This window comes from Salmo salar, chromosome ssa15 (assembly GCF_905237065.1).
Source record: "Salmo salar chromosome ssa15, Ssal_v3.1, whole genome shotgun sequence".
Classification (NCBI taxonomy): Eukaryota; Metazoa; Chordata; class Actinopteri; order Salmoniformes; family Salmonidae; genus Salmo; species Salmo salar.
In genome coordinates this window covers 86,513,115-86,538,782 of record NC_059456.1, presented here as the reverse complement: position 1 = coordinate 86,538,782, position 25,668 = coordinate 86,513,115, and the positions used below count along the sequence as shown (strand labels likewise).

Below are 25,668 nucleotides of genomic sequence, written 5' to 3'. Positions count from 1 at the left end.
TGTTTCATTGCTAAAAATGGCAAACTCTTCTCAGGTACTGAATTTACGCTAGTCAGAATATTCAGTGGGACATTTGTTAGAAAAGAGAACTAATCAGATTCAAAACATTTAACATTTAAACTTTTATTGGACAAATAACAAATACATTTTATTAAGACCAAATAAAAAAACACAGACTCCATTCTCTCTTAAAAATGTTGGTCCATAGTTCAGCTTCCCACGTCTTATACAGGACTCAGTTTGTCTGAGCTCTCACAGACTTACTCAGAAAAGCCAAGTCTAAAGATAGCAGGAGACATTGTACTACTTCTGCTCTTGAGTCTGACTGACTAGCGAAGCTGAGGTCAGTATTTGTTTGTGTTGAGTGGACATTAGCGTGTATGCTCACACAAACAGCCCTTTCCATTCATATTCATGACTAGGAGTAAATTTTTTTGTATTTACAACATGATAGATATAAACAATAGAAAAGTTTTAAATATCCAATTCAAGATACTGGACATAATATAAATAGAGTTTAAATAAAAGCTTTTAAATTAATCAGTCATGAATAATTGGGAGGGTTTCTGGCATTATCACTGCTGATAAGTGCACTCATAGGAACATCTCTGACTGTGTTATCCTAACATGAGTTTGGTATCATGGAACAACTAACAAGAATGATTAGATCTGGAGGCTCTGGAATCAATACACCTATCACTATGTATATGAGCATAGGGTAAAAACACTGGATTTGATTGCACTAAAAATAACACACAGTCATTGCTGAATGAATGACAAGAATAGAGCAAATTACATAACATTCTGTAATCTTGTTTGAAAAGTCGAACTTTACCAGGAAGAGAAAATCTGAAGAATGCCAGAATATTAGATGCATTTGATTTCCTTACGTGTGCAAATATCTCACCGAAGATTCAAGGGAGGTAGATGAGGAAGGTAATTATGACTTTGGCAATGATGAAGCCATTTATTGGTACACTTATAACATAAATACTATCATTACCTTAGAAGACAATTACATTGGTTTCTCATTGTTTCTCGTGTCAAAATATTACACATTTCACTTAAACCTGTTGTCCCAGTGACAACTTTACTAGTGCCTCAAAACAACATCCTGAAAGTAAACCACAATGTTTGTCACCTCAGAACTGTTGCTTTGTGTTGTTGTGGTGCTGGTTCTGTGTTTCTTCACTACATGGAACATAATGCCATCTTGTGGCGGAAGTTTAATTATACACTGAATAAAAATATATGGAACATTTCTGGAATATTTTATTTCAGCTCATGAAACATAGGACCAACACTTTCCATGTTGCGTTTATATTTTTGTTCAGTATATATTATTTTCCATGTCCAGCCGAGACCCTGTCATTTGGCTATGGTCAGGGAGAATTTGATGTTTGGGAAAGCTTTGGTTGGCATTTTGGTATTCTTGTTTATTGTTGTCTGTTGCTAGTGTCCGCCTCCACTCCGAGACTCTCCGGACACCCAATCAATAATGATGAATGACGTACTCATCACCATGAAGATGAAGCCTAAGACAGCAAAACAGGAAGCCTGCAGGGAGAGAGGGAGAGGCAAAGAGATGGATGACAGCGCATTTTCTGACATTAATTCATATAGTAAGCATGACTGTAATTACTACAGACTATTTACTGCTACATCGCTAAAGAAGATGAGACAACGGATTGAGGTTTTACCATAATCTTTGGTTTGGATTTTAGAGGTTCCGTTTCTTCAGGAACAATCCTGATGTAGAAGATTCCCGGGAGGATGAAGATCAGGCTGGGTGCAGAGGTCGCCCCTGGGTTGGGAAGGGGGAATAGATGGAGGGATGGAGGGAGGGGGGAAGGGAGGGGTGAAGAGGTGGAGGGAAGTTGAATGTGAACATTTTCTATAGGAATAAAAGTATTAGAGGTCATAGTTTCTACTTTGGATAACAATAGTCTGTGAATCTAAACTAGGTTTGCATTGAAACCAGAATCATTTTACAGGTCTCTGTCTCTGCACACTTACCGATGATACCGAAGATGTCTCGGATGGTGGGCACGAAGATGACCAGTAGGTTGACGATGATAAGGAGACACACAGCGATGGTGATGTGGCGAGCCCAGTGGAAGGGCTTCTCAGGGAACAGCAGCTGCAGCAGGGCCCTGCGAATCTAGAGAGGGAGGTGGAGGGACAGAGAGATGTCACCAGACCTGTGTCATACACCGTGACTACGTCCTAATAGACACCCTATTCCCCTACGTATTGCACTACTTTTAACCAGAGTCTTGTGGGCCCTGGTCAAAATTAGTGCACTATATAGGGAATAGGGTGCCATTTGGGACACAAACCATGTCTCAGGAGAAGCATGTCAGATACGTTCCTGAAACCTGTCAGCCAATTAGCGACTGTAGCAGAAGGGTATTGCAGGTCAAGAGCTTCATTATCCTCATACTCACACTGCAGTGACTTCAGAGTAAGGATGCATTATTGTAACATTACTGGACCCTTCAAGCCAATATAAGAATACATAAACACAAGCCAGCACACACTGTTCTGGTAGCTGTTGCCCACCTCTACCTGCTTGTAATTTGAGTCTCACCGGAAAGAGAACCACAGGGACAGTAAGAGTAACAGCCACCAGCACAGCCATACGCACACACAGGATCAGTGTGTCCAAGGGGTCCACTTTAATGTATGTATGAAGGAGCTCAGACTCTACTCCACCTAAAACACACAGAAACAGAGAATGGTGGTTATACTTCAAGACACATGTATGCCTTAAAACGGTCATAACCATACGTTCATACACCAGTTCTCCAATTCCAGACTTCTCAATACAGTAACAACATAGTAACAACATGAGTAAACAGTCTGAACATAATTAGTACTTCATTATTCTCATTGCTTCAGGAGCAGTATCTTACCAAAGAAGGTAAGGTAACCGAAGATAGCGGTTAGCCCGTACATGACGAACATGGCCAGAATGGAGATGTTGGCAACTGTCTGCATGCGTTTCTTGGTGGCACTAAGGTCACAGTGGACAGACATAGATTAGTACCTGAATTTGGCAGTAGTTAGTACCTGAATATGACAGTAGAGTCTACTGTAGTATGTGTGTGAATCATAGGGATATGTGTTGCATCTCTAATCTCAGTTGTGTCAGATCATAACTTACTCTTGTAGCTCTGTGTAGATGGGAAGCACCTCAGGGTGGCAGACAAAAGCAAAAGCCAGGATAGGGATGGTATATGCTGTCTGAAGGAAATCAAATCATAAATTAAAAATGGTTCAAATTTATAAACATAACTACACGCTTATTTGAGTGTAGTAAACACATACACTACCAGTCAAAGTCAGGACACACCCACTCATTCAAGGGCTTTTCTTTATTTGTACTATTTTCTACATTTTAGAATGATAGTGAAGACATCAAACCTATTAAATAACACATATGGAATCATGTAGTGACCAACAAAAGTGTTAAACAAATCAATTCTTCAAAGTACAGTCATAACTCTCCTGTGAAGAGCTGTATATACAGTTGAAAGCTGTATATACAGTTGAAGTCGGAAGTTTACATACAACTTAGCCAAATACATTTAAACTTTTTCACAATACCTGACATTTTATCCTAAAGGTTCCCTGCTTAGGTCAGTTAGGATCATCACTTTATTTTCAGAATGTGAAATGTCAGAATAATAGAAGAGATCATTTCCGCTTTTATTTCTTTCATCACATTCCCAGTGGGTCAGAAGTTTACATACACTCAATTAGTATTGGTAGCATTGCCTTTAAATTGTTTAACTTGGGTCAAACGTTTCAGGTAGCCTTCCACAAGCTTCCTACAATAAGTTGGGTGAATTTTTGCTGATTCCTCCTGACAGAGAAGGTGTAACTGAGTCAGGTTTGTAGGCCTCCTTGCTCGCACACGCTTTTTCAGTTCTGCCCACAAACCTTCTATAGGATTGAGATCAGGAATTTGTGATGGCCACTCCAATACCTTGACTTTGTTATCCTTAAGCCATTTTGCCACAACTTTGGAAGTATGCTTGGGGTCATTGTCCATTTGGAAGACCCATTTGCGACCAAGCTTTAACTTCCTGACTGATGTCTTGAGATGTTGCTTCAATATATCCACAGAATTTTCCTTCCTCACAATGCCATCTATTTTGTGAAGTGCACCAGTCCCTTCTGCAGCAAAGCACCCCCACAACATGATGCTGCCACCCCCATGCTTCACGGTTGGGATGGTGTTCTTCGGCTTGAAAGCCTCCCCCCTTTTTCCTCCCAACATAACGATGGTCATTATGGCCAAACAGTTCTATTTTTGCTTCATCAGACCAGAGGACATTTCTCCAAAAAGTACAATCTTTGTCCCATGTGCAGTTGCAAACCGTAGTCTAGCTTTTTTTATGGCGGTTTTGGAGCAGTGGCTTCTTCCTTGCTGAGCAGCCTTTCAGGTTATGTCGACACAGGACTCGTTTTTCTGTGGATATAGATACTTTTGTACCCGTTTCCTGCAGCATCTTCACAAGGTCCTTTGCTGTTGTTCTGGGATTGATTTGCACTTTTCGCACCAAAGTACGTTCATCTCTAGGAGACAGAACACGTCTCCTTCCCTGAGTGGTATGACAGCTGCGTGGTCCCATGGTGTTTATACTTGCGTACTATTGTTTGTACAGAGGAATGTGGTACCTTCAGGCGTTTGGAAATTGCTCCCAAGGATGAACCAGACTTGTGGAGGTCTACCATTTTTTTTCTGAGGTCTTGGCTGATTTCTTTTGATTTTCCCATGATGTCAAGCAAAGAGGCACTGAGTTTGAAGGTAAGCCTTGAACTACATCCACAGGTACACCTTCAATTGACTCAAATGATGACAATTAGCCTATCAGAAGCTTCTAAAGCCATGACATGATTTTCTGGAATTTTCCAAGCTGTTTAAAGGCACTGACAACTTAGTGTATGTAAACTTCTGACCCACTGGAATTGTGATACAGTGAATTATAAGTGAAATAATCTGTCTGTAAACAATTGTTGGAAAAATGTCTTGTGTCATTGTGACACTCGTCATCGAAAGGAGTAGACCAAAGCGCAGCGTGGTAAGTGCTCATGATATTTCTTTATTTAACTCAGAACACTAAAACAAAACAATAAACAACGGAAAACGAACGTTACGTTCTGCAGGCTAACTGAGCTGTACAAAAACAAGATCCCACACTGAAGGAGGGAAAAAGGGCTGCCTAAGTATGATTCCCAATCAGAGACAACGATAGACAGCTGCCTCTGATTGGAAACCATACTAGGCCAATAAAGAAAAAGACTACATAGAAATATAACACATAGACTGCCCACCCCACACCCTGACCTAACAAAATAAAGAAATAAAACGTCTCTCTCAGGTCAGGGCGTGACAGTCATGCACAAAGTAGATGTCCTAACCGACTTGCCAAAACTATAGTTAAGAAATTTGTGGAGTGGTTGAAAAATGAGTTTTAATGACTCCAACCTAAGTGTATGTAAACTTCCGACTTCAACTGTATATAGCTGTTTTTAGCTGATTCATGATTTATGATGGTAGGGTTTGTGCAGATATCCATGGGTTTGCGACGTTCAGGAATGAGACTGATGAGGAAATAATACATTAATAGACGACTGTAAATGATAAGATAATAAAATATCTGAAGAGTTATATTCGGGAAATTGCAACTCAATAAACAACATTTTCCCGTGGTGCCTTCCTAGTTAATTACTATTCCGTGATTTGTTTAATCACGGAATAATTACACAGAGAATTGATTTTGATAATATAAAAGGTCTTCACATTTAATGACAGCAAACACTACAACATTTGGAGCCCCCGTGCAAGGAATCTAAGATAGAATGAGGCATTTATTTTGATTCAGCCTATATAAAATTGAAAAGCAGATTGCATTATGCACCCACATTATGTTATACAACATGGGAGTTGTAGACAGGACTTGTTGACGTGTGTGTTGCCATTTGAACAATACAAGGAGGTTTCCTCCGTCTTGTTTCTCTGACATAGTCATAGTCAAAGAAGCAATAAAACGGGCCTTCTTTAGACTAGTTGAGTATCTGGAGCATCAGCATTTGTGGGTTTGATTACAGGCTCAAAATGGACAGAAACAAAAACCTTTATTCTGAAACTCGTCAGCAGAACTCATTGAAGTCGCTGACCTAATGAATGATGAGAGAACTCAGATAATGAAGATGGAAATATTGACAAGCAGAGAAAATCTCATCACTGAATCTCTCGCTTCGTACTCAAGACCTCTATCTGCAAACCATGACAGATAAATATGAGACTGAAAGGAGCAAGTGCGACACTCACGTGTCCAAAATCAGTACTCTGAGCGCTCAGGCGGACTCTGCAATGCAGCAGAATACCACCCTTAGGTACAATCTGGTGGAATTCCAGAACTGTCACACGCTACAGCATGACTACCCAACCAAGCCCCCGAATCCCGGTACTCAAAGGAGTGAAGACAATAAAAGGTCTCAGACTTTGCCTCCCTCATGTGTCCCTCAGTCTTCTCCTCTTGGCCATTCGGCACTGAGTAATATGGCGCCTCTTCGCCAACAAAGCCAAAGCTTGGCTTCTCCTCTTGGCCTTTCGGCCGCAATTTCCCCACAGGATGAAGCAACCCTCTCCACCCACTGGGCGCGGAACGCCTTGACAAACTCGTCAAAAATTTCCCCACCTTTGACCCCATTCCAGTTCAGCCAAACGACACTGAAACGTTCCTAGCTGACAGAGAGGACACATTGGATGGCTATCTGAACACTGCGGGTTCTGACAGGCTTTACCTGTTGAAGCGAACATCGAATAGACACGTGACTAGGTTCATTAGTTTACAACAGCAACACGTGCTAAACAACTACGCTAACTTGCCACAGCTTTGAAATGAGAATTCAGTGGTTCTACGACGTGCAAACACGATAGCTCACTGGCTAACACTGTCAAACAAGCTTGGAATGAACACCAAGAGATGACGCAGAACAGTGGTTTCTGCAACAAAACCACGACTCCAATAATCACTGTGTCGAAATAACTGTAAAGTACGTCACCATCGAAACGACTACCGCTACAATCGACCTGTTCGCTATGTTCCTGCACCCAACCCACACAGCGTCAGAGCACAAGGGTAATAAAGGGTTAAAGGACGATCAAAACGGAGACCAATGTTCTCTAGAAGTTCCACTACGTGAAGAGCTAAAGCGAGAAACATTTGAGAAAAGGGTAAAAGATAAGTAAGTCACAAGGACTAGACGGGGAATTGCCGGACACCAGGTCCGCAGGAATTAACACCCTTAGCAAGGACATTAAAAATCGAATTTCTCCCGCTCTCACTCAAGACCCTATCCAGGGCCCGCTTGATCAAGAAACAAGCCCCCGGGCTTTGTCTATGGACTCTGATACAAAGGTTGCGAAGAAAAAGGTAAAACGCTTCGCTAAAGCCAAGCCCACTCAAAATCCGATCTGCTTTCACCTTGAACAGAAATGACACATCACGTTGTTGCAAACGACCACTCCACTTTGTGGGGAACGACCACTAAACGCAACTCTAAACGGCCATACCTGGAAACAGTCCTGGAGGGCTGCTTAACTTGTCATGTGCTAATTGAGTCAGGCGCGACAATATCGCTCATCTCTCAAACATTGTTCAATAATCAGAAAAGGTCTTTGAAGCCAACTAAACATTGATTAAAAGTGGAACGATGAGACACTATACTTCGAGGTTTCACTTAGACTACCTCACTTCTCACATTGATAATCATGCTGAAACTACACTTCCAGGACGTATCGCTTGTTCACCCTGTGTATGTTACCAGCCTCGAATCTGAACCCCTGCTACTCAGAGCAGACTTGATCGATCGGTTACTCTCACTGATGGATTGGAAAACCAACCATGAATGGTCACAGGTCACATTGCCTTCCCCACTGACCACACTGTCTTCCCCCAACGAGGGGTATCTATCGAAAAATACATTTTGAAAACCTCTTGGTGTAGAATCCAATTCAAGGAGATATTACGATGTCTTGACACATTCAATCAGTAAACCTGATTGACCATTCTTTTCATGATTTCAAGCCAGCAGTATTTGTGAATGAGCAACTTCCCTCCTCATTGAAGTCGTGCAATACTGTAGTTGAGATGAACTTCTCTTGCCTTTCAAACACTTACGCAAGCACTGCGGTCGTCTCAGCAACTAAAACATTGACGTGCAATGTACTCTGCTTCCGATGATACATCTTCCACTTTGTGGGGGACTGTCACCCTTAACAATAACACTAATGGCGTCAGTCCCGCAACTAACCCGATGACTCCCACTGGTGAAACACCTTGCGATATCACAGACAGATATCCTCATCTCAGTTCACAGGTACTGGAAGAGGTTGCCACACGCGGACGCTGTGGTGACCGACAGGCCTCGACAGCCACTGAGCATTTTGAAGACTATGTGCAACGAGGCCGCCAGAGCAGAAAATAAATCTAGTTGTAAACTTCCCATGAGAACAGAGAGGAGCGGACAGGCCACTAGACGGGGATAACCTTAGAACAGATATTACTGAGGTGTACCACACTGGTCATAAAAAAAGTCCAGTGGACGTTCCCCCCCCTCCAAAATAAATGGCAAAAATAATCTGCCTTGCCATGTGTAGTTTCAACTACAATGTAACTAGTAAAATGCTCTAATCATGTGTTCCGGTAGGATAACATTTCAGAATAAATTGCTATGGTTAACTGGTCCCCTTGAGTAGCAGTACCAATGTCAGCACAGTCAGTCCAGCAACAATCAGTAAGAGGATTATAGACCTCACAAGTCAAATTTCTATTGATAACAGTGATAGAGGAGTTAGTAGTCACTCAGATTGCAATACGTTTATGGGAATCTCCAGAACACTATTCTGATGGTTAACACACATGCCACTAATAAATAGAACCCTCCATTCAGGAGGAAAGTTATTAGAAGTAATGAACCATGATCACACCGCGTACGACTGGTTCAGTACTTAGAGAGTAATTCCGTCGTGAGGTTAGCTATGAAATAGACTCCATCATACCTACCACCACTGCAATGGTGTAAGACACATTGACGTGTAGTAAAATTACTACAGGTTCCCTTAACACGTCTTGAGGTTGACATCAATTCTTACTGACATCCAGGCATTGACCTGGAAATTATCTGATGACATCAGACTCATTCTGAACAGGTTGCAGCCTACCTGGATACTTGGTTTCTTTCACTTGGTATGTGCGCTTGTGTAAGCACAAATGCACATGTACAACTGAACATTTAATGTGGATTTATGCTTGGATCACTTAAGGGTCCGAACAAAATACCAGCCTTAGTAAAGTTGAAAATTTACTCTGAGGCCTTTGACTCTACAGCTACAGTACTCACCAGTTTCTCCAAAAGAGGTCCATAGGTCATGCCTGTAGACTGCCCGAAGCTGGTGTCTTACAGCTGTAGACTTAACATATAGTTATCAACTTAGGATAGTGCTCTAGCAACACACCGCAAATTAGGAATGCCCTAGATATGACATTAGACAATGCCATGATAGGGTCATTTTGCCAAGACCTTGGACGTATATAGAATACAGTCCAATTAGATGACTATGGTGTGACAACTATATTTTGTATATCTTTTTGTTCGTGCTTTGATTCCTTTTCGTTTCATTTGCTTTGACACTTAGGAAGTAATAGAGCCATAAATAAGTTCCCCATACAACCATCACTTAGTGCCAAAACGCTGCTCATTTGGGCAGAAATGTAATTATGTATTTCATGAGTGTCTGTGCGTTGTTAACATCTGCCCAAGTTACTGCCTAGAATCACCAGCCTGGACGACCAGACAACGGGTCCATAACGGCGATCACAATCTGGACATCCACTGCTCATCCTTGTGGCTGTCACACCCTGATCTGTTTCACCTGTCCGTGTGATTGTCTCCACCCCCCTCCAGGTGTCGCCGATCTTCCCCATTATCCCCTGTGTATTTATACCTGTGTTCTTTGTTTGTCCGTTGCCAGTTCGTCTTGTTTGTTAAGTCAACCAGCATTTTTGTTCTCAGCTCCTGCTTTTCCCAGTCTCTCTTTTTCTCGCACTTCTGGTTTTTACCCTTGCCTGTCCTGACCCTGCCTGCCTGACCACTCTGCCTGCCCCTGAGCCTGCCTGCTGTCCTGTACCTTTGCCCCACCTCTGGATTGTTGACCTATGCCTACCCTGACCCTGAGCCTGCCTGCCGCCAGTACCGTTGCCCCACCTCTGGTTTACTGACCCCTGCCTGCCTTGACCTGTCTATTGCCTGCCCCTGTTGGAATATTAAACCATTGTCAATTTGACGTGTCTGCATCTGGGTCTTACCTTGATTCCTGATAGTGGCGGCCTGCTCCATTTTCAGAAATTCTACCCTGGTCGATCACCAGAGGGGGACCGCAATGGCGATCACCAATCAGGACATTCCCTGGCCATTCTTGTGGTGCTTTATAATTCACAGAAAGCCTACCTGGGTCAACCACCAAAGGGGGACTGCAACAGCGATCCCCAACCAGGACATTCCTTTGCCAATATTGTGGTGGTTTGCAGCTGTCCGAAAGCCTACCAGGGTAAACCACCAGGGGGGAACTGCTATGCTGATCCACAAACAAGGACATCCGAGGTTAATTCTTATGGTGGTTTACAACTTGCAGGATCCTTTCAACTTGAACCCACCAGAGGGGGACTATCATAACTCTCCTGTGAAGATCTGAAGGATCAGGTTACCGTGGATCCGGTCTACAGTGCCATCTCTCTCCCACAGAGGTAGCGGGGGCTGTTTTATGGTGGTCGTAAAATACTCTGCTTCTGGGCTCTGTAGTATCGAGATTGTGAAACACAGAGACACTTGGACATCAAAAATTAAAATAATTGAACAGTATTTCTGTATTCCAAGCAGTTGGAGTGGTCCATGGACACTGAAGGAACAGTCATATCAAGTTTGTTTAATTTGGTGACCTCATGAAGGACAGGAGACACACATTACTGTTTCTTTGTTTGTATACACTTATCAATTATGGGGTTTGCATCTGAATGTTGTATAAAATAAATGATTGAGTATAGGAATACTTTTGGAAAGATAACAATGTGATCTTAGTCTTCTAAATAAGAATTGTTTTTCATAGTAACTTAGGATCAGTCAGTGGCCACGCCCCCGTGAGCACAGACATTTTACGGCGTCATGGAACGCCCCCTTTTTCTACTAAGTATAAAACCCACTTCCGGCAAAATTTATATTAAACCAGAAAACATGGAAGCTGTCGCTACATGTTGAAATGGTTGGCAACTCTACCAAAGGACAAGACCTGTCACGACGGTTAAAAGGAGAGGACCAAGGTGCAGCGTGGTGAGCGTACATATTATTTTTATTTGAAAAGACGCCGAACAAAACAATAAACACTACCCAACAAACCGTGAAGCTAAAGGCTATGTGCCATAAACAAAGTCAACTTCCCACAACACAAGGAGGGAAAAGGGCTACCTAAGTATGGTTCCCAATCAGAGACAACGATAGACAGCTGTCCCTGATTGAGAACCATACCCGGCCAAAACATAGAAAATAAAGAACATAGAAAAAGGAACATAGAATGCCCACCCTAGTCACACCCTGGCCTACCCAAAATAGAGAATAAAAAACCTCTCTATGGCCAGGGCGTGACAGTACTCCCCCCCCAAGGTGCGGACTCCAGCCGCAAAACCTGAACCTATAGGGGAGGGTCTGGGTGGGCTTTTCTCCGTGGTGGCGGCTCCGGTGAGGGACGCAGACCCCACTCCACCTCTGGCACGGCCCACTTAGGTGGCGCCTCTGGAGCGGAGACCCTCACCGCCGACCCAGGACTGGGCACCCACTCTGGCAGCTCCGGACTGGAGGGTGACTCTGGCAGCTCCGGACTGGAGGGCGACTCTGGCAGCTCCGGACTGGAGGGCGACTCTGGCAGCTCCGGACTGGAGGGCGACTCTGGCAGCTCCGGACTGGAGGGCGACTCTGGCAGCTCCGGACATCTCCAGACTGGAGGGCAGCTCCGGACTGGAGAGCGACTCTGGCGGCTCCGGACTAGAGGGCGTCTCTGTCGGCTCCGGACTGTAGGCCGTCTCTGTCGGCTCCGGACTGTAAACTGTCGCCGGAAGCTCCGGACGGGGGACTGTCGCCGGAAGCTCCGGACGGGGGACTGTCGCCGGAAGCTCCGGACGGGGGACTGTCGCCTGAAGCTCTGGACGGGGAATGCGCACTGGAGGCCTGATGCGTGGGGCTGGCTTTGGAGGCGCCAGACTAGTAACACGCACCACAGGGCTAGTGCGAGGAGCAGGAACAGGGCGTACTGGACTGGGCAGGCGCACTGGAGGTCTGATGCGTGGGACTGGCTTTGGAGTCGCCAGACTAGTAACACGCACCACAGGGCTAGTGCGAGGAGCAGGAACAGGACTCACCAGGCTGGGGAGACCTACAGGAGGCCTGGTCCGTGGAGGAGGCACAGGATAGACCGGGCTGTGGGGGAGCACTGGAGATCTGGTGCGTAGGCTTGACACCACTCTTCCAGGCTCAATGCCCACTTTCGCCTGGCACGGGCGGAGCGTAGGGATAGGATGAACTGAGCCCTCCCAGCGCCCTGGAGACACAGTACGCAGAGCCGACGCAGGATACCCTGGGCCGAAACGTCGCACTGGCTGGCACAATCCGCCCTGGCTGGATGCCCACTCTCGCATGGCACTTGCGGGGGGCTGGCACATAGCGCTCCGGGCTATGAGCGCGTACTGGAGACACCGTGCGTTTCACCGCATAACACGGTGCCTGACCAGTACCACGCTGCTTCCGGTAAGCACGGGGAGTTGGCTCAGGTCTATCACCTGACTCCGCCAATCTCCCCGTGTGCCCCCCAAAAATGTTTTTGCGGGGCTGCCTCTCGGGCTTCCTTGCCAGCCGTGTTCCCGCATAACGTTGGCTCCCCTCTCCGGCTGCCTCCGCTCTCCTGGCTGCCTCCACCTGTTCCCATGGGAGGCGATCCCTTCCAGCCAGGATCTCCTCCCATGTGTAGGATCCCTTGCCGTCCAGGATATCCTCCCATGTCCAGGAGTCCTTTTTACCACGCTGCTTGGTCCGTTGGTGGTGGGAAGTTCTGTCACGACGGTTGAAAGGAGAGGACCAAGGTGCAGCGTGGTGAGCGTACATATTATTTTTATTTGAAAAGACGCCGAACAAAACAATAAACACTACCCAACAAACCGTGAAGCTAAAGGCAATGTGCCATAAACAAAGTCAACTTCCCACAACACAAGGAGGGTAAAGGGCTACCTAAGTATGGTTCCCAATCAGAGACAACGATAGACAGCTGTCCCTGATTGAAAACCATACCCGGCCAAAACATAGAAAATAAAGAACATAGAAAAAGGAACATAGAATGCCCACCCTAGTCACACCCTGGCCTACCCAAAATAGAGAATAAAAAACCTCTCTATGGCCAGGGCGTGACAAGACCAGAGAACGTGGAGATCATTCCCACATTGAAATGGCTAAGAAATCTACAAACTAAAGAACAATTATTCAGGCTACAGCTGTTTAAGTACTTTAGTATGGTAAACGCAACCAGTCGAATGACCGAATGGTACTCTGACATATCCATTATAACAAGCTACAACTCAGAAAGACTTTGATCTCTGGTGGACAAACCAGAGATTTTCTGTCGGCAATCTATCCAGCAGATGGACCGGTGATTGCAGAGAGGGACAACAAAGGCATACACTCGTAAATATGTAAATTGCAATTTCTTTTTAGAATGAGCGGTTGTTCATGTTCAAAGTATAAGCATTTCCATGAGTGTAGTGTATGTACGGGGGTCCCCTCTGAGTTTCCCGCTCTTGAGCTGGCCCCACCCCTTTCCTTTGTCTACCAAGCCGTCATATCGGCTTAGCCCACTAGGGACTTTTCAGTGTATCATGTCAGTAAACAATGTATAACTATTGTGTGTGTGCTTATGTAATTCTGTGATTGATTAGTTAATTAGTAAATAAATAATGAAGCCAATTTGTATATCGCTGATTCATGATTTATGATTGTAGGGTTCGTGCAGATATCCAAGGGTTTGCAATGTTCAGGAATGAGACTGATGAGGTAATAATACATTAATGGAAGACTGTAATCGATAAGATAATAAAATATCTGAAGAGTTATAGTCGGGAAATTGCAACTCTATAAACATTTTCCGTGGTGCCCCTACTTCCTAGTTAATTACTATTCCGTGATTAGTTTAATCACGGAATAATTACACATAGAGAATTGATTTGATAATATAACAGTCTTCATATTTAATGATAGCAAACGCTATAACAACATACATTGCTCCATCGCATTAAGGAGGAAATGAGCACTACACAGACTGATGTGTTATTTCATAGATTTGATGTCTTCACTATTATTCTACAAAGTAGAAAATAGTAAACAATAAAGAAAAATCCTTGAATGAGTAGGTGTCCAAACTTTTGTCTGGTACTGTATATTGCCATAACAAATCACTGTCTAGAGACATAATCCATAATCTTAACACATCTAGATTGTCTGAGACACAAATCTAGAAAACTGACAATCAGAAATTGCGCTATTTAATGTTAAATACAATGTCTGCCTCTATTACATGTCTCTTCCTCTCTGACCTGCGTGTTGATGGTGAATAGCTGTGGTTCACAGAAGTCCACATCAGAATTGACGTAGGCCGGGGTGACGAATGAGTGGTTACCATGACTCTCCTTCAGGGCGTACGCTGAGTGGTTACTGTGACTGGTTATTTCCTCCAGTGGACACGGGATGTTGAACTTCTTATAGATCACCTAGTGGGAGGGACCAACTGACTGTTTAGTCAAACACTGAAGACTCCAGCCACCCAAGCCACAGACTGTTCTCTCTGCTACTGCACAGCATGCGGTATGTCTGGAACCAAAATTACCCTGAATAGTTTCTACCCCCAAGCCAGTTTCTACCCCCAAGTCATCTTTAACTCTGCATTGTTGGAAAAGGACCCGTAAGTAAGCATTTCACTGTTAGTCTACACTACGAAGCATGTGACGAATACAATTTGATTTGATTAGCCTGGTCCCAGATCTGTTTGTGCTGTATAGCCAACTTGTAGGGTTGTTGACCATTACAACCATGGGAGTTGGCAAGAAAGCAGAAACAGATATGGGGCAAGGCTATGTACTGTTTAGTTGGATGGGAGATGGGTTAGTTGGTTGATGAAGAGGACTCACCGAGATGAGGAAGAAAACCATACAGGAGAGAGAAAAGCCACTGGTGTAACCTAGGTAACCTGTGAGGTGATAACAGAAGATCATGTTGTGTTGAAATAGAGACATATTGCATGTTTCATCATCACTACGAGCATAATACAAAAAAATAAAGTATGAATATAGACTATAAAGTGAAATGAGTGATGGTCTAAGACATGGAAACTTACCAAGGTGTCTCATGAGTGAGAGTGGAAAGATGATGATGACGCTTACAATGATGATCAGGTACCTCCCATCCAAATACCACTCTCTGACAGACAGACAGCAGACAGACAGACAGCAGACAGACAGACAGACAGACAGACAGCAAGAACACACAAATTATACACTATAGCCAACTTTCAGAACAATCTATCAAATCACATTTTAAATGCTCCTGTTTTATAGCCTGCATTATGAAATAACAGCAACAACTGCCTTCCAGAGACACCTACCCAGTATTTTCCGTCAGGCCCAGAAAGGCCTGCATGACCAACGGGAGCTCAGACTTCACAATGAAGAGGTAACTGGACATCGCTATGGGAAACGCAAAACAAAACTTGTTTACAATTGTATATTATGTCATTTAAGTCATTAGACCTTCTATGACAGGAGCAATTTCAGTGGCACTTGTACTTGCACTTAAGTAAGTACAGACATGAGGCTTACATACAATAACATAAGCCAGTCATGACCTGCTGGTGACATACTGTACTTTACCTCCAATGTTGTGCATGGTGATGATGGAGCCAGCCAAAACTTTGCCTGGTTGTCCAAAGGCACGGTGCCCTAGCTGCTCATAGGCACGGATGCCTGAGAGAACACACACATGCATGTTAACCTTTGAAGTGTAGTGGGCTAAAACCAGGGTCACACAGAGTGTTTCTTGGTAGTCTTAAACAAATCTACTTTGAAACAAAATGATACAACTCACACACATGCTGCTGGGCGTAACAAAAACAAAAAGCTGACACCTGTACCATGTCAGATATAGAGTTGAAATGAGTTTGCATCACAATATTAAACTTTCTATACACTACTGTTCAAAAGTTTGGGGACAATTAGAAATGTCATTGTTTTTTAAAGAAAAGCACATTTTTGTCCATTAAAATAACATAAAATTGATCAGAAATACAGTGAGGGAAAAAAGTATTTGATCCCCTGCTGATTCTGTACGTTTGCCCACTGACAAAGAAATGATCAGTCTATAATTGTAATGGTAGGTTTATTTGAACAGTGAGAGACAGAATAATAACAAAAAAATCCAGAAAAACACGTCAACATTTTTATAAATTGATTTGCAGCAACCATCACTCCTGTGTTCCAATGGCACGTTGTGTTAGCTAATCCAAGTTTGTCATTTTAAAAGGCTAATTGATCATTAGAAAACCCTTTTGCAATTATGTTAGCACAGCTGAAAACTGTTGTCCTGTTTAAAGAAGCAATAAAACTGGCCTTCTTTAGACTAGTTGAGTATAAGGAGCTTCAGCATTTGTGGGTTCGATTACAGGTTCAAAATGGCCAGAATCAAAGAACTTTCTTCTGAAACTCATCAGTCTATCCTTCATCTGAGAAATGAAGGGTATTCCATGCGAGAAATTGTCAGAAACTAAAGATCTCGTACAACGCTGTGTACTTCTCCCTTCACAGAACAGCACAAACTGGCTCTAACCAGAGTAGAAAGAGAAGTGGGAGGCCCCGGTGCACAACTGAGCAAGAGGACAAGTACATTAGAGTGTCTACCCGCAAAACACCAGTCTCAACGTCAACAGTGAAGAGGCAACTCCGGGATGCTGGCCTTCTAGGCAGAGTTGCAAAGAAAAAGCCATATCTCAGACTGGCCAATAAAAAGAAAAGATTAAGATGGGAAAAATAACACAGACACTGGACAGAAGGCCAGCATCCCGGAGTCGCCTCTTCACTGTTGACGTTGAGACTGGTGTTTTGCGGGTACTATTTAATGAAGCTGCCAGTTGAGGACTTGTGAGGCGTCTGTTTCTCAAATAATTGTAGGCTATTCGACAAATGTTCTTTGTTTAATTTTAAAGATAGATATCTTGGTAAAATATCAGCATCTTACCTACAACTCCTGCACTTCTCAGGAGGAGGTGGATGGAATAGGCTGACAAAATGGCGATGAATAGCAACAGGATACTGAAACCACGAAAACATAAATTACAACATTGATTTCTTATCATTATAAAGCTCTGCAATTAACATACATTCTCTTAATCAACATATCAGTTACAATTGGCACAGCCTCATCAATGGCTTAGTAGTCTCGCGGTACCAGACATCACGCCGCAACGGCTAATGACTAGTAACGCTGTTGACCCAATTTCTCTCGCTGTTGTACTACTAGCTATGAATGACCATCACAAGTGTGAATCATTTGTGACGCAGCTCACCCGCCTGCTAGTCCACCCCTCCCAATTCCCAATGGACACACATGACTGATCCAGGCAGACCTGCCTTTGATCTGATCACTACAAGCTATTTATAACCACAAATCTGATTTAGGAGAGCAGCGTGTGTATGAGCACTACACAGACTGAGCGAGCTGATAGGCCATCCCTCATACTCAGATACAGGAAGCGACTGAGAACACACATAACACAGATCAGGCCAAACCATATCCTTCGATCCCCCATTGTGTGTACAGGATGTAAGATCTTAATATGATCACCCTGCAATGCAGGAAATGTAAAACTTGTAGGGCTCTATTTTCAGATGGCGCAAGTGCCAAACGCACATTAGTTTGCAATTTCAGCAATTTACCTGTCTAACATCAGCTCGCTTGCTCTGAGGTGTGGCAATAAAGGTTTGGTTCGTGAGACTGCTTTGAAATAAATCTTAATCACCAAACCTTTATTAAAAGATCAAGTTTGGGAGCATCAAAAAAGTGAGCGGACATCCCCTTTTTATTGTATTGTATAGGCCTACAGTATTTGAGCCAGCTCCTGTCTTGGATGTGCATAAAAACCACTCCATGTAGGCTACATGTATATATGCACATAATGAAATGAGAGATGAGATTGCTTGTTTGTTTGCTGTTTCACATGATAAAAAAACAACCCCTCCTTAGACTATCCTTACCCTAGGTGTATAGGCTATAACGAAGGCTGTTTCAACAGCAATCAGTTTTCTTTTATATCCTGTCGATTTTATGATAACATTCTTCTGACCCCAAGCTATTTAGAACTATCGTTGTTGTAAAAAAAAAATGATATCTTGTTTTCATTTGATTTGACTTATTTAACTTATTAGAATGATTCACAGTCCGGCTTTTATGGTGATCATCCAGCTCGAATTTCTGCAGAAGTGTGAATGCGATCTGTAAGATGGTTCCATTATGTCTATAGAACATTATATTTGGGAGCAGTAAAACAGTGAGTGGACATTCTCTTTATATTGGACCTTTGTCCAGTTTTTTGGCATAAAATCCTCCATTGTCTGCATTGCCTTAATTAGTATGATCCGCCCACAGGGAGAACAACAGATTGTCACCCCAAAAATGATAAAGGAAGTTTGTTCTGAAGTGTGTGTCCTATATCTGAGAGGTATAAGAAAGATCAGGAAACATAGTTTTTTATTTTTTTCACATGTATTTATCCCCTTATTTTTGCCATTAAACAGTCTCCATATATACTGTACTTCCATTTAAAAAAATTAACTGGTACCGGGGGACCTTCAGACGAGTCTTGTAAGGCCTGTGGGCTTCCTATAACAAATCATGAAATGTACGTGTTCGTGAGAGTCTCACCTTCCACAGAATGGTCATATTAATGTGTAGCCCAAAACGTTCGGACGCTTCAGACAGAAGTTGGCAGATCGGCTGTACCGACTTCAGACGAGTCCCAAGATGCTTGTGGGGGCTATAGAGCAAAACGGAGAACACCATCGTGTTCGGGAGAGCCTCATCTTTTCATAGAGTTTTGTAGGCCAAATAGTTTGTGGGCCAAACCGTTCAGACGCTAAAGGTGATTTTGTGTTTCATGGTCTGACCGATACTGCTCTAACTCTGTCACCTTTCACAGCAGATGCGGAAGTGCGACATTGGTGGATGCGGTAGAGACGCAGCCCATGAAAAACAAACTAATATCTCTAGCTTAAACTGAAACATTTTTTATTTATTTTTAAATTAAGCGGACATCAACTCTCGGGGGTGTTAACAATATATTTCCATATTGAAGCCATGCGGTTAGGTTTCTTACAATGTTGACTGCAAACATGTTCAACATATTTATCAAAGATTGGATAGGCCTACATACATTTTGTTATTTTTTTCTGTAGGCAATTTAACAAACTTGGCTATAACGGACTAACATTCTAATTGGAGTTGATGACAACGCAGTACATAAAATAACGTAAATAGACAACTTGAAGCAACCACTTATTTAGCCATGGAACATGTTCTGATTGGCCAGTGTGTCCAGTTCTGAAGTTTGTAATTTCCACTTTAAAATTTCAGACTTCATTTTCCCTTACAAAAATGTATCAACCCCTACAACAATGCCCATTAATATAATCCACAGAATAATTCACATTTACTTTTGCTGCAGTGTAATTTTCCTGCTGTAGTAAACTGGCTCAAATTAAGACAGTAAACTTGCCGACCCCTCTTTCCTGTTAAGTGTGTTCGGGTATGTTGGCCACACCTGACCTTAATGAGTTATTTTTTTTATTTTAAATGGGGTCTGTTTGAGTAGATTAAAATGAACAACTTTGTATGAGTTAAAAGAACATGCCATGCTAGCTTTATCCTTTGTAACAACTGTCTTCAAAAATGGACCAAGGCGCAGCAGGTATGTGGATACTCATGTTTTAATTCAAAAGAGTAAGGCATCCACAGGAAAAACCAATAAAGCCGACAGCAACAGTTTTGCAGGCTATCAAACGCAGTGCAAAAACAACTGCCCACAACCCCAAAGAAAAACACACACTCCTATATAGGACTCCCAATCAAAGGCAACTCAACACACCTGCCTTCAATTGGGAGTCCAATCACCCACACAACATTTAACAAACACAAACCCCCTGCCACATCCTGACCAAGACTAACACAATTACGCCCTCTGCTGGTCAGGACGTGACATCCTTGTGGCACAGTGAACTAATTCCAAGGATAGGGAACAGAAGATCATAGGTTCTAATCTCACTGACGCTGTGCCACAATAAAAACAAAATGTGTTTGCATAATTAATGCTTAAGCAAATGAATTTCCATGTGTCATATCTGTGCTTGGAGTTCAAAACAGTTAACCTGAACAAAGCTAGCAGTCTAATTACCTTCAAATGACCTTCATTTCTGTTCTCATTCCATAAATTAAACCTCACAGGAAACCTGTCAGGGAGCCATAGTAAAACATTCTCAGAACCTCCCTGCAACCTAAAAATGTACATTCCCAGAACAGGCAAAATGTCCACTTCCATTCTCAGAATGTTTAAAAAACAGTCAGGAAACACATCTCTTCTTTCCCAGAACTAATGGGAAACCAAAAACGTAAGTTCCAAGGAACCAAATGTGCCAGCTGGGCTGTGACTAGTAGAGTTGAGCCTTTATAGTTGTAATTGACCAGGTTAAACACTCAACAGACTTCTCAATAATGTACACAGACAGAAAGTCAAACCCACAATAGCCCTACTCTTTTCTTGTAAAACAATCAAAATGTTTCCCTTTATGGATCTGCCGGCTAAGCACTCAGTCTAGTGTGGCCTGGATAGTCTCATCATTATAGTGTCATCACAGCATGGTGATACTATAAACACAACCAGTGTCATTCTTTAACCCTATTGGGTATATAGCCTGGACCCAGACACACACAGCGACAGCGTTCTGATCTGAGGTCATAGTAGAGTTGTGACATCAAGCCTTAGGGAACCACAGTGATCTTGACAAAAAAGGAGGACTAGTGTGACTTGTGTTGTGTTGGTATGGTTACTCACAGGAAGAGGATGATACCGGTATTGGACATGGCGTACGCTAATCCCAGAATTCCACTGCCCATGATGGCATTGCTGAGATTGAAGATGGACATTCCAAATGAAGTCTTACCCTCAAACTGGGGTGGGAAATGAAAGGAAAGAATCACACACACAATCTGCAAAACAATACAATATCTAACTTTAGTTGTAACATTTTACATAAAGTTGTTTTTATACCACAATATAATTACTCTCATACAACAGATCTCTGATGCTCACACTAATGACCTTTAAACTAAGGCTGAGCACTCACATCAGTGAACTGAGGTGCCTTTATTCCTGGCCTCATCCCTGGCAGGAACTCATCCCTCTCTGCCATAAACTCCAGCCCATCAAACCTTGAGCGAAAAGAAACACATTTAAAAACATGAAAGCTGTGGTACCACTGTGGCACTACACACGTATATAACAAAATCACAATGGCATTGCTGTGAGTAATTATATGCAGACAGGTATAGCCTGTTGATGCACTTGTGTTCAGTGTTAGGGTATCTGGTGTAGCCAGAGACTTACCCTTCTTCTAAATTGAGCTTATCTGGGCCAAGGTCTCTGCTATGTTGCCCGTTCATCTTTTGGAGCTCCATACTTCTCCCTACATCCATGGCTGTGCTGGGAATGAAGATCCTATGGACTAAGAAAGAGCCAAGTCTCAAATGCAATCTATGGAAATTCTGCCTCAGATTGTTATTTTGTAATAATTGAAGGGGTTTCTAAAGTGAGCAGAGGAACACGACCAACATGTTATAGCAATCTGGTGCCCAACTGTATAGTCGTTGACATACACAATCATTGGTTGATGCATGCAACATCTAAGCAGTGGAACCCGACCAATATCTGCGGTGCTGCTCGTGGCAACGTCATTGAGTCTACCTTTAAATTAAAGTCAATCTCAGTGTGATGTGACAGATTCAGAAGCTTTAAAATTGAACATAATTCATGATGGTTTTTATTTTATTTTAATTCGTTTTATAGTCAAAGATAGTATTTTCAGTATAATTTTTGTTTTTCAAACGGGTTTGTCAATTATTTTATTTTGGTTTTCTAAATAGTTTTTTATGATTCGTTTTTGTTTTAGTTTCAATTTTAGTTTACTATAATAACCTTGATACTTTGTTAAACAAACACATGAAGGATAACTGTCTGATGGTCTATATTTGGCTCTTAGAATAAACGAGAAGTTGTGGGTTGTCCAGACAGAAAGTCTGTTGTGGAAAGCAGCGATCTAATGTGGAAAACATGGTACGTGTGTAATGAGATGAATATAACAACTGACATCAGGATAAAGCTAATCAAATGTATAAAGTCATGACATTGGACTAAGCCTAAACCGTGGCAGCTGTTTGAATCAACTATTCAATCTCCTGACCATGGATGGAGTCAGTAGTTTACATATGACCATGGAAAGGAAAGGCCTCTGGGTTCGGAAAGAAATGCTGGACAGTGAACACAATGCTAAACATGATTGATTTTTAGCATAATCTGGATGATCTTCTTTCCCCCTCAATCATACAGCACTGTGCTCTCTGTGTGACATTTAACATAAGATAACTGTACTTGTAGTATAGGTTGTTTTGAGGATCACTCTTAGACTGAGGAACCAGACCCAACTATCCTAACATTTGTTTGACGAACCAAAGGGCGTCCACAATATGTAAAACCTATTGATAAGATAAAGGGAAATACTGTTGAAGCATGGGGAGAAACGTAAAGCTATTTAAAACGTATGTGCCGGGAAAAGCTTTAAATAACAAATGTTGTCAAAGGACTTAATGTTATGCTAATCTGCTCTGGGCAACACAACGCAAGCATGGAGAGTAGTTCCTGTGTTCACAGTTCACACTCCCTACTCTCACTGCCACTGTGTCATGGGTCGGAGCCCTAAACTCTCTCAACTCTGATGGCCTCTGACCCCTAACCTTTGGGGACTGACTGCCTCTATGGACATTGTGTCATACAATGTGAATGCATGAACCTGACTGAAACTTCCCTAATCACTGAAAAAGCCCTCTTCACTAGAAACAGAGCATGTTACTGGCTGTAGTCCAACAGTAGTAATCTATCAGGAAGGCAATAATGGGCTGCTGTGAAAAGACCACTAATTAAGAGTTAGTTAGTGTTAGCCCCAGGTGCCTAGCTTCAAGGAAAACCATCCCCCAAATGGTGGTCCAGATCAGAACAGCTTCCTAACCAAATGTTTCACTTCCTCGGAACCACAATGATCAACCAAAACACAACAAACATGGCCCAGGATTGGTGAATTTATAACCAATTGTCTGTCTGCGATGTACTTACATAAGAGTTTTCTCTTCGGCTTTGGTAAATGTTTTATTGTATTACCAAAATTTGGGGCGAATCACAGTTGTCATTTGAGTTTGTTATGGTTGTTGTTAATGATGAACTAACTATACAATACTGTCATTTGAGTGTGTTATGGTTGTTGTTAATGATGAACTAACTATACAAGACTGTCATTTGAGTGTGTTATGGTTGTTGTTAATGATGAACTAACTATACAAGACTGTCATTTGAGTTTGTTATGGTTTTTGTTAATGATGAACTAACTATACAAGACTGTCATTTGAGTTTGTTATGGTTTTTGTTAATGATGAACTAACTATACAAGACTGTCATTTGAAAAATCAACAACATCAACAGGTTATTATGGGTCATATATGCTTTTTATCCTTTTGAAAATGAGACAAACTAGACAGAACTGGTTGGCTACTAGTTAGCTACCAGTTCTGTTTTAGTGTAGTTGTAATCAGCAGGAAAGAGACCATGATTCCATCCTTTAATGAAGGGGTTGATCACCCAGGGTTTATAAAACAACCACATATGAAACATTTCTTTTCAGTCATTTAGCAGATACTCTTGTTCAGAGCGACTTATAGGAACAATTAAGGTTAAGTGCCTTACTCAAGGACACATCGACAGAGTTTTTACCTAGTTGACTCGGGAATTCGAACCAGCAAACTTTCGGTTACTGGCCCAACGTCCTTAACCACTAGGCTACCTGCCACCCAAAGATTCTTTACAAAAAAACACCTCCAAACATACTTATAACCTATTCCTCTGAACAGCTACGCCAGTATCACCAAATTATAACATTACAGCACATGGTCTATGTGAAAAGTTTATAAAACAGTGTCTGATACTACCAGTTTACTAAGCCATTAAGACATTAGTAGAAAAAACCATCAGTGTGCCATGAGCCTCCCAGTCCAGTCCACCACAGTAGCAGTGCTGTGCTTCAGACTCCTAACACATGTCCTTTTTCTGATGCAAGACCGCCTCTCTATTGACAGTTGCCCTTCCCTTGTTTTAATAGCTCACAATACTACTACAACTCACACAGCTACTTACTCAGATAGTGGAGAGGAACTTCTGTTTCCTTTACCCTAAAATGGATATCCCTTTAAAATCCACCAATTTCTGTGTTCTTAACATCCACTGGGGACTTTTTTTCCCCTCTATAAAGCTCCTAGGGCTGAGGAAGGGAGACAGAGAGAGAGCTTAGGACATGCTTGAGAGGTAGCAAGGGAGAGGGAGTCTGATGACACCCCTCCCTTCTTTAACCCTATGTTAAACCTGTCTGTTCTTTCACAGGTAGTGTTGACTTTCAGCCTGATTGAAAATATAATCTAGTGGTAGCTACAGGTCTACATTCAAGAGATCATGTTTAACTTTATGGATGTGACAAGAGCAAAACAACAACCTTATATTTTCCATATTTATGGTCCATAACTATGAAACATGGAAGCAAACAGTACAGTATAATGATGGGGAGCTAAGTAATACTATCAAAATGAGTAGTAAGCAGTGCCATTTGAGGTGTTCTGAAAGAAAGCGTGGGTGGTACTGAGTAGATGGGGACAGCGAGGGAGTTGCATCCTGCTAGAATAGATCAAGGCCACAGCACCTTAATTAGCTTAGGAGATAAGTGTTTTTTTAAGGTTACCTGCATGTACTTCTGCTTTAAGACTGTAAACATTCCACACGCTAACACTTGATCATGTGCCTGAACACAGATGGCCACACATTTAGGCCTACATAGACAAGCAGTGTTGAACTGAATACATAGATGAAATGATCTTATAATCCTTGGGTTCTGCTTGGGAGAATGCCTAACTTCTCATCCAGCCTTAGAACACATGCAACATGTACTGTAAGTAATTTATTTAGCTGTTAAAGAGGACATGGACCATGTCTAGTCTGTCTATGTTCTGGTATGTGTAGTTTAACTCAATGGTGGCAACGTAAGTTCAAAATAAGTCAGTCAGAGATATGAGTTTTGCCAGCACACCCAATCTATTTATCTACCAATGACATACAGTATGTTTCTCTGGAAAAAGCCTTTTTGTGTTGTAAGAGGG

The 25,668-nt window shown here is 42.4% G+C and overlaps 1 protein-coding gene across 1 annotated transcript; it reads right to left on the bottom strand.

Annotated features, from left to right (window-relative positions):
* Positions 1–103: 103 nt before the first annotated feature.
* Positions 104–24,834, bottom strand: LOC106572384 (sodium-coupled neutral amino acid transporter 3). The gene is made up of 16 exons (XM_014146472.2): positions 24,659–24,834; positions 21,809–21,926; positions 21,549–21,633; positions 21,257–21,372; positions 17,392–17,465; positions 16,032–16,124; positions 15,767–15,848; positions 15,500–15,582; positions 15,294–15,352; positions 14,703–14,876; positions 3,167–3,246; positions 2,916–3,016; positions 2,591–2,715; positions 2,017–2,161; positions 1,701–1,804; positions 104–1,557 (listed from the first exon to the last, which is right to left on the bottom strand). The coding sequence occupies exons 2-16, from the start codon at positions 21,895–21,897 to the stop codon at positions 1,453–1,455; spliced, it is 1,515 nt and encodes a 504-aa protein (XP_014001947.1). The 5' UTR covers positions 21,898–21,926; positions 24,659–24,834; the 3' UTR covers positions 104–1,452.
* Positions 24,835–25,668: the final 834 nt, after the last annotated feature.

What these genes read in the sequence shown, in the direction of transcription:
- LOC106572384 (XM_014146472.2), bottom strand. Translation starts at nt 21,897, where the DNA reads ATGGATGTAGGGAGAAGTATGGAGCTCCAAAAGATGAACGGGCAACAT. An exon ending in TATTCACCATCAACACGCAG is followed by an intron (nt 3,247 to 14,702) that starts GTCAGAGAGGAA and finishes GATTTCCTTCAG; the next exon opens with ACAGCATATACCATCCCTAT. An exon ending in AGACATCTTCGGTATCATCG is followed by an intron (nt 1,805 to 2,016) that starts GTAAGTGTGCAG and finishes TTCCCAACCCAG; the next exon opens with GGGCGACCTCTGCACCCAGC.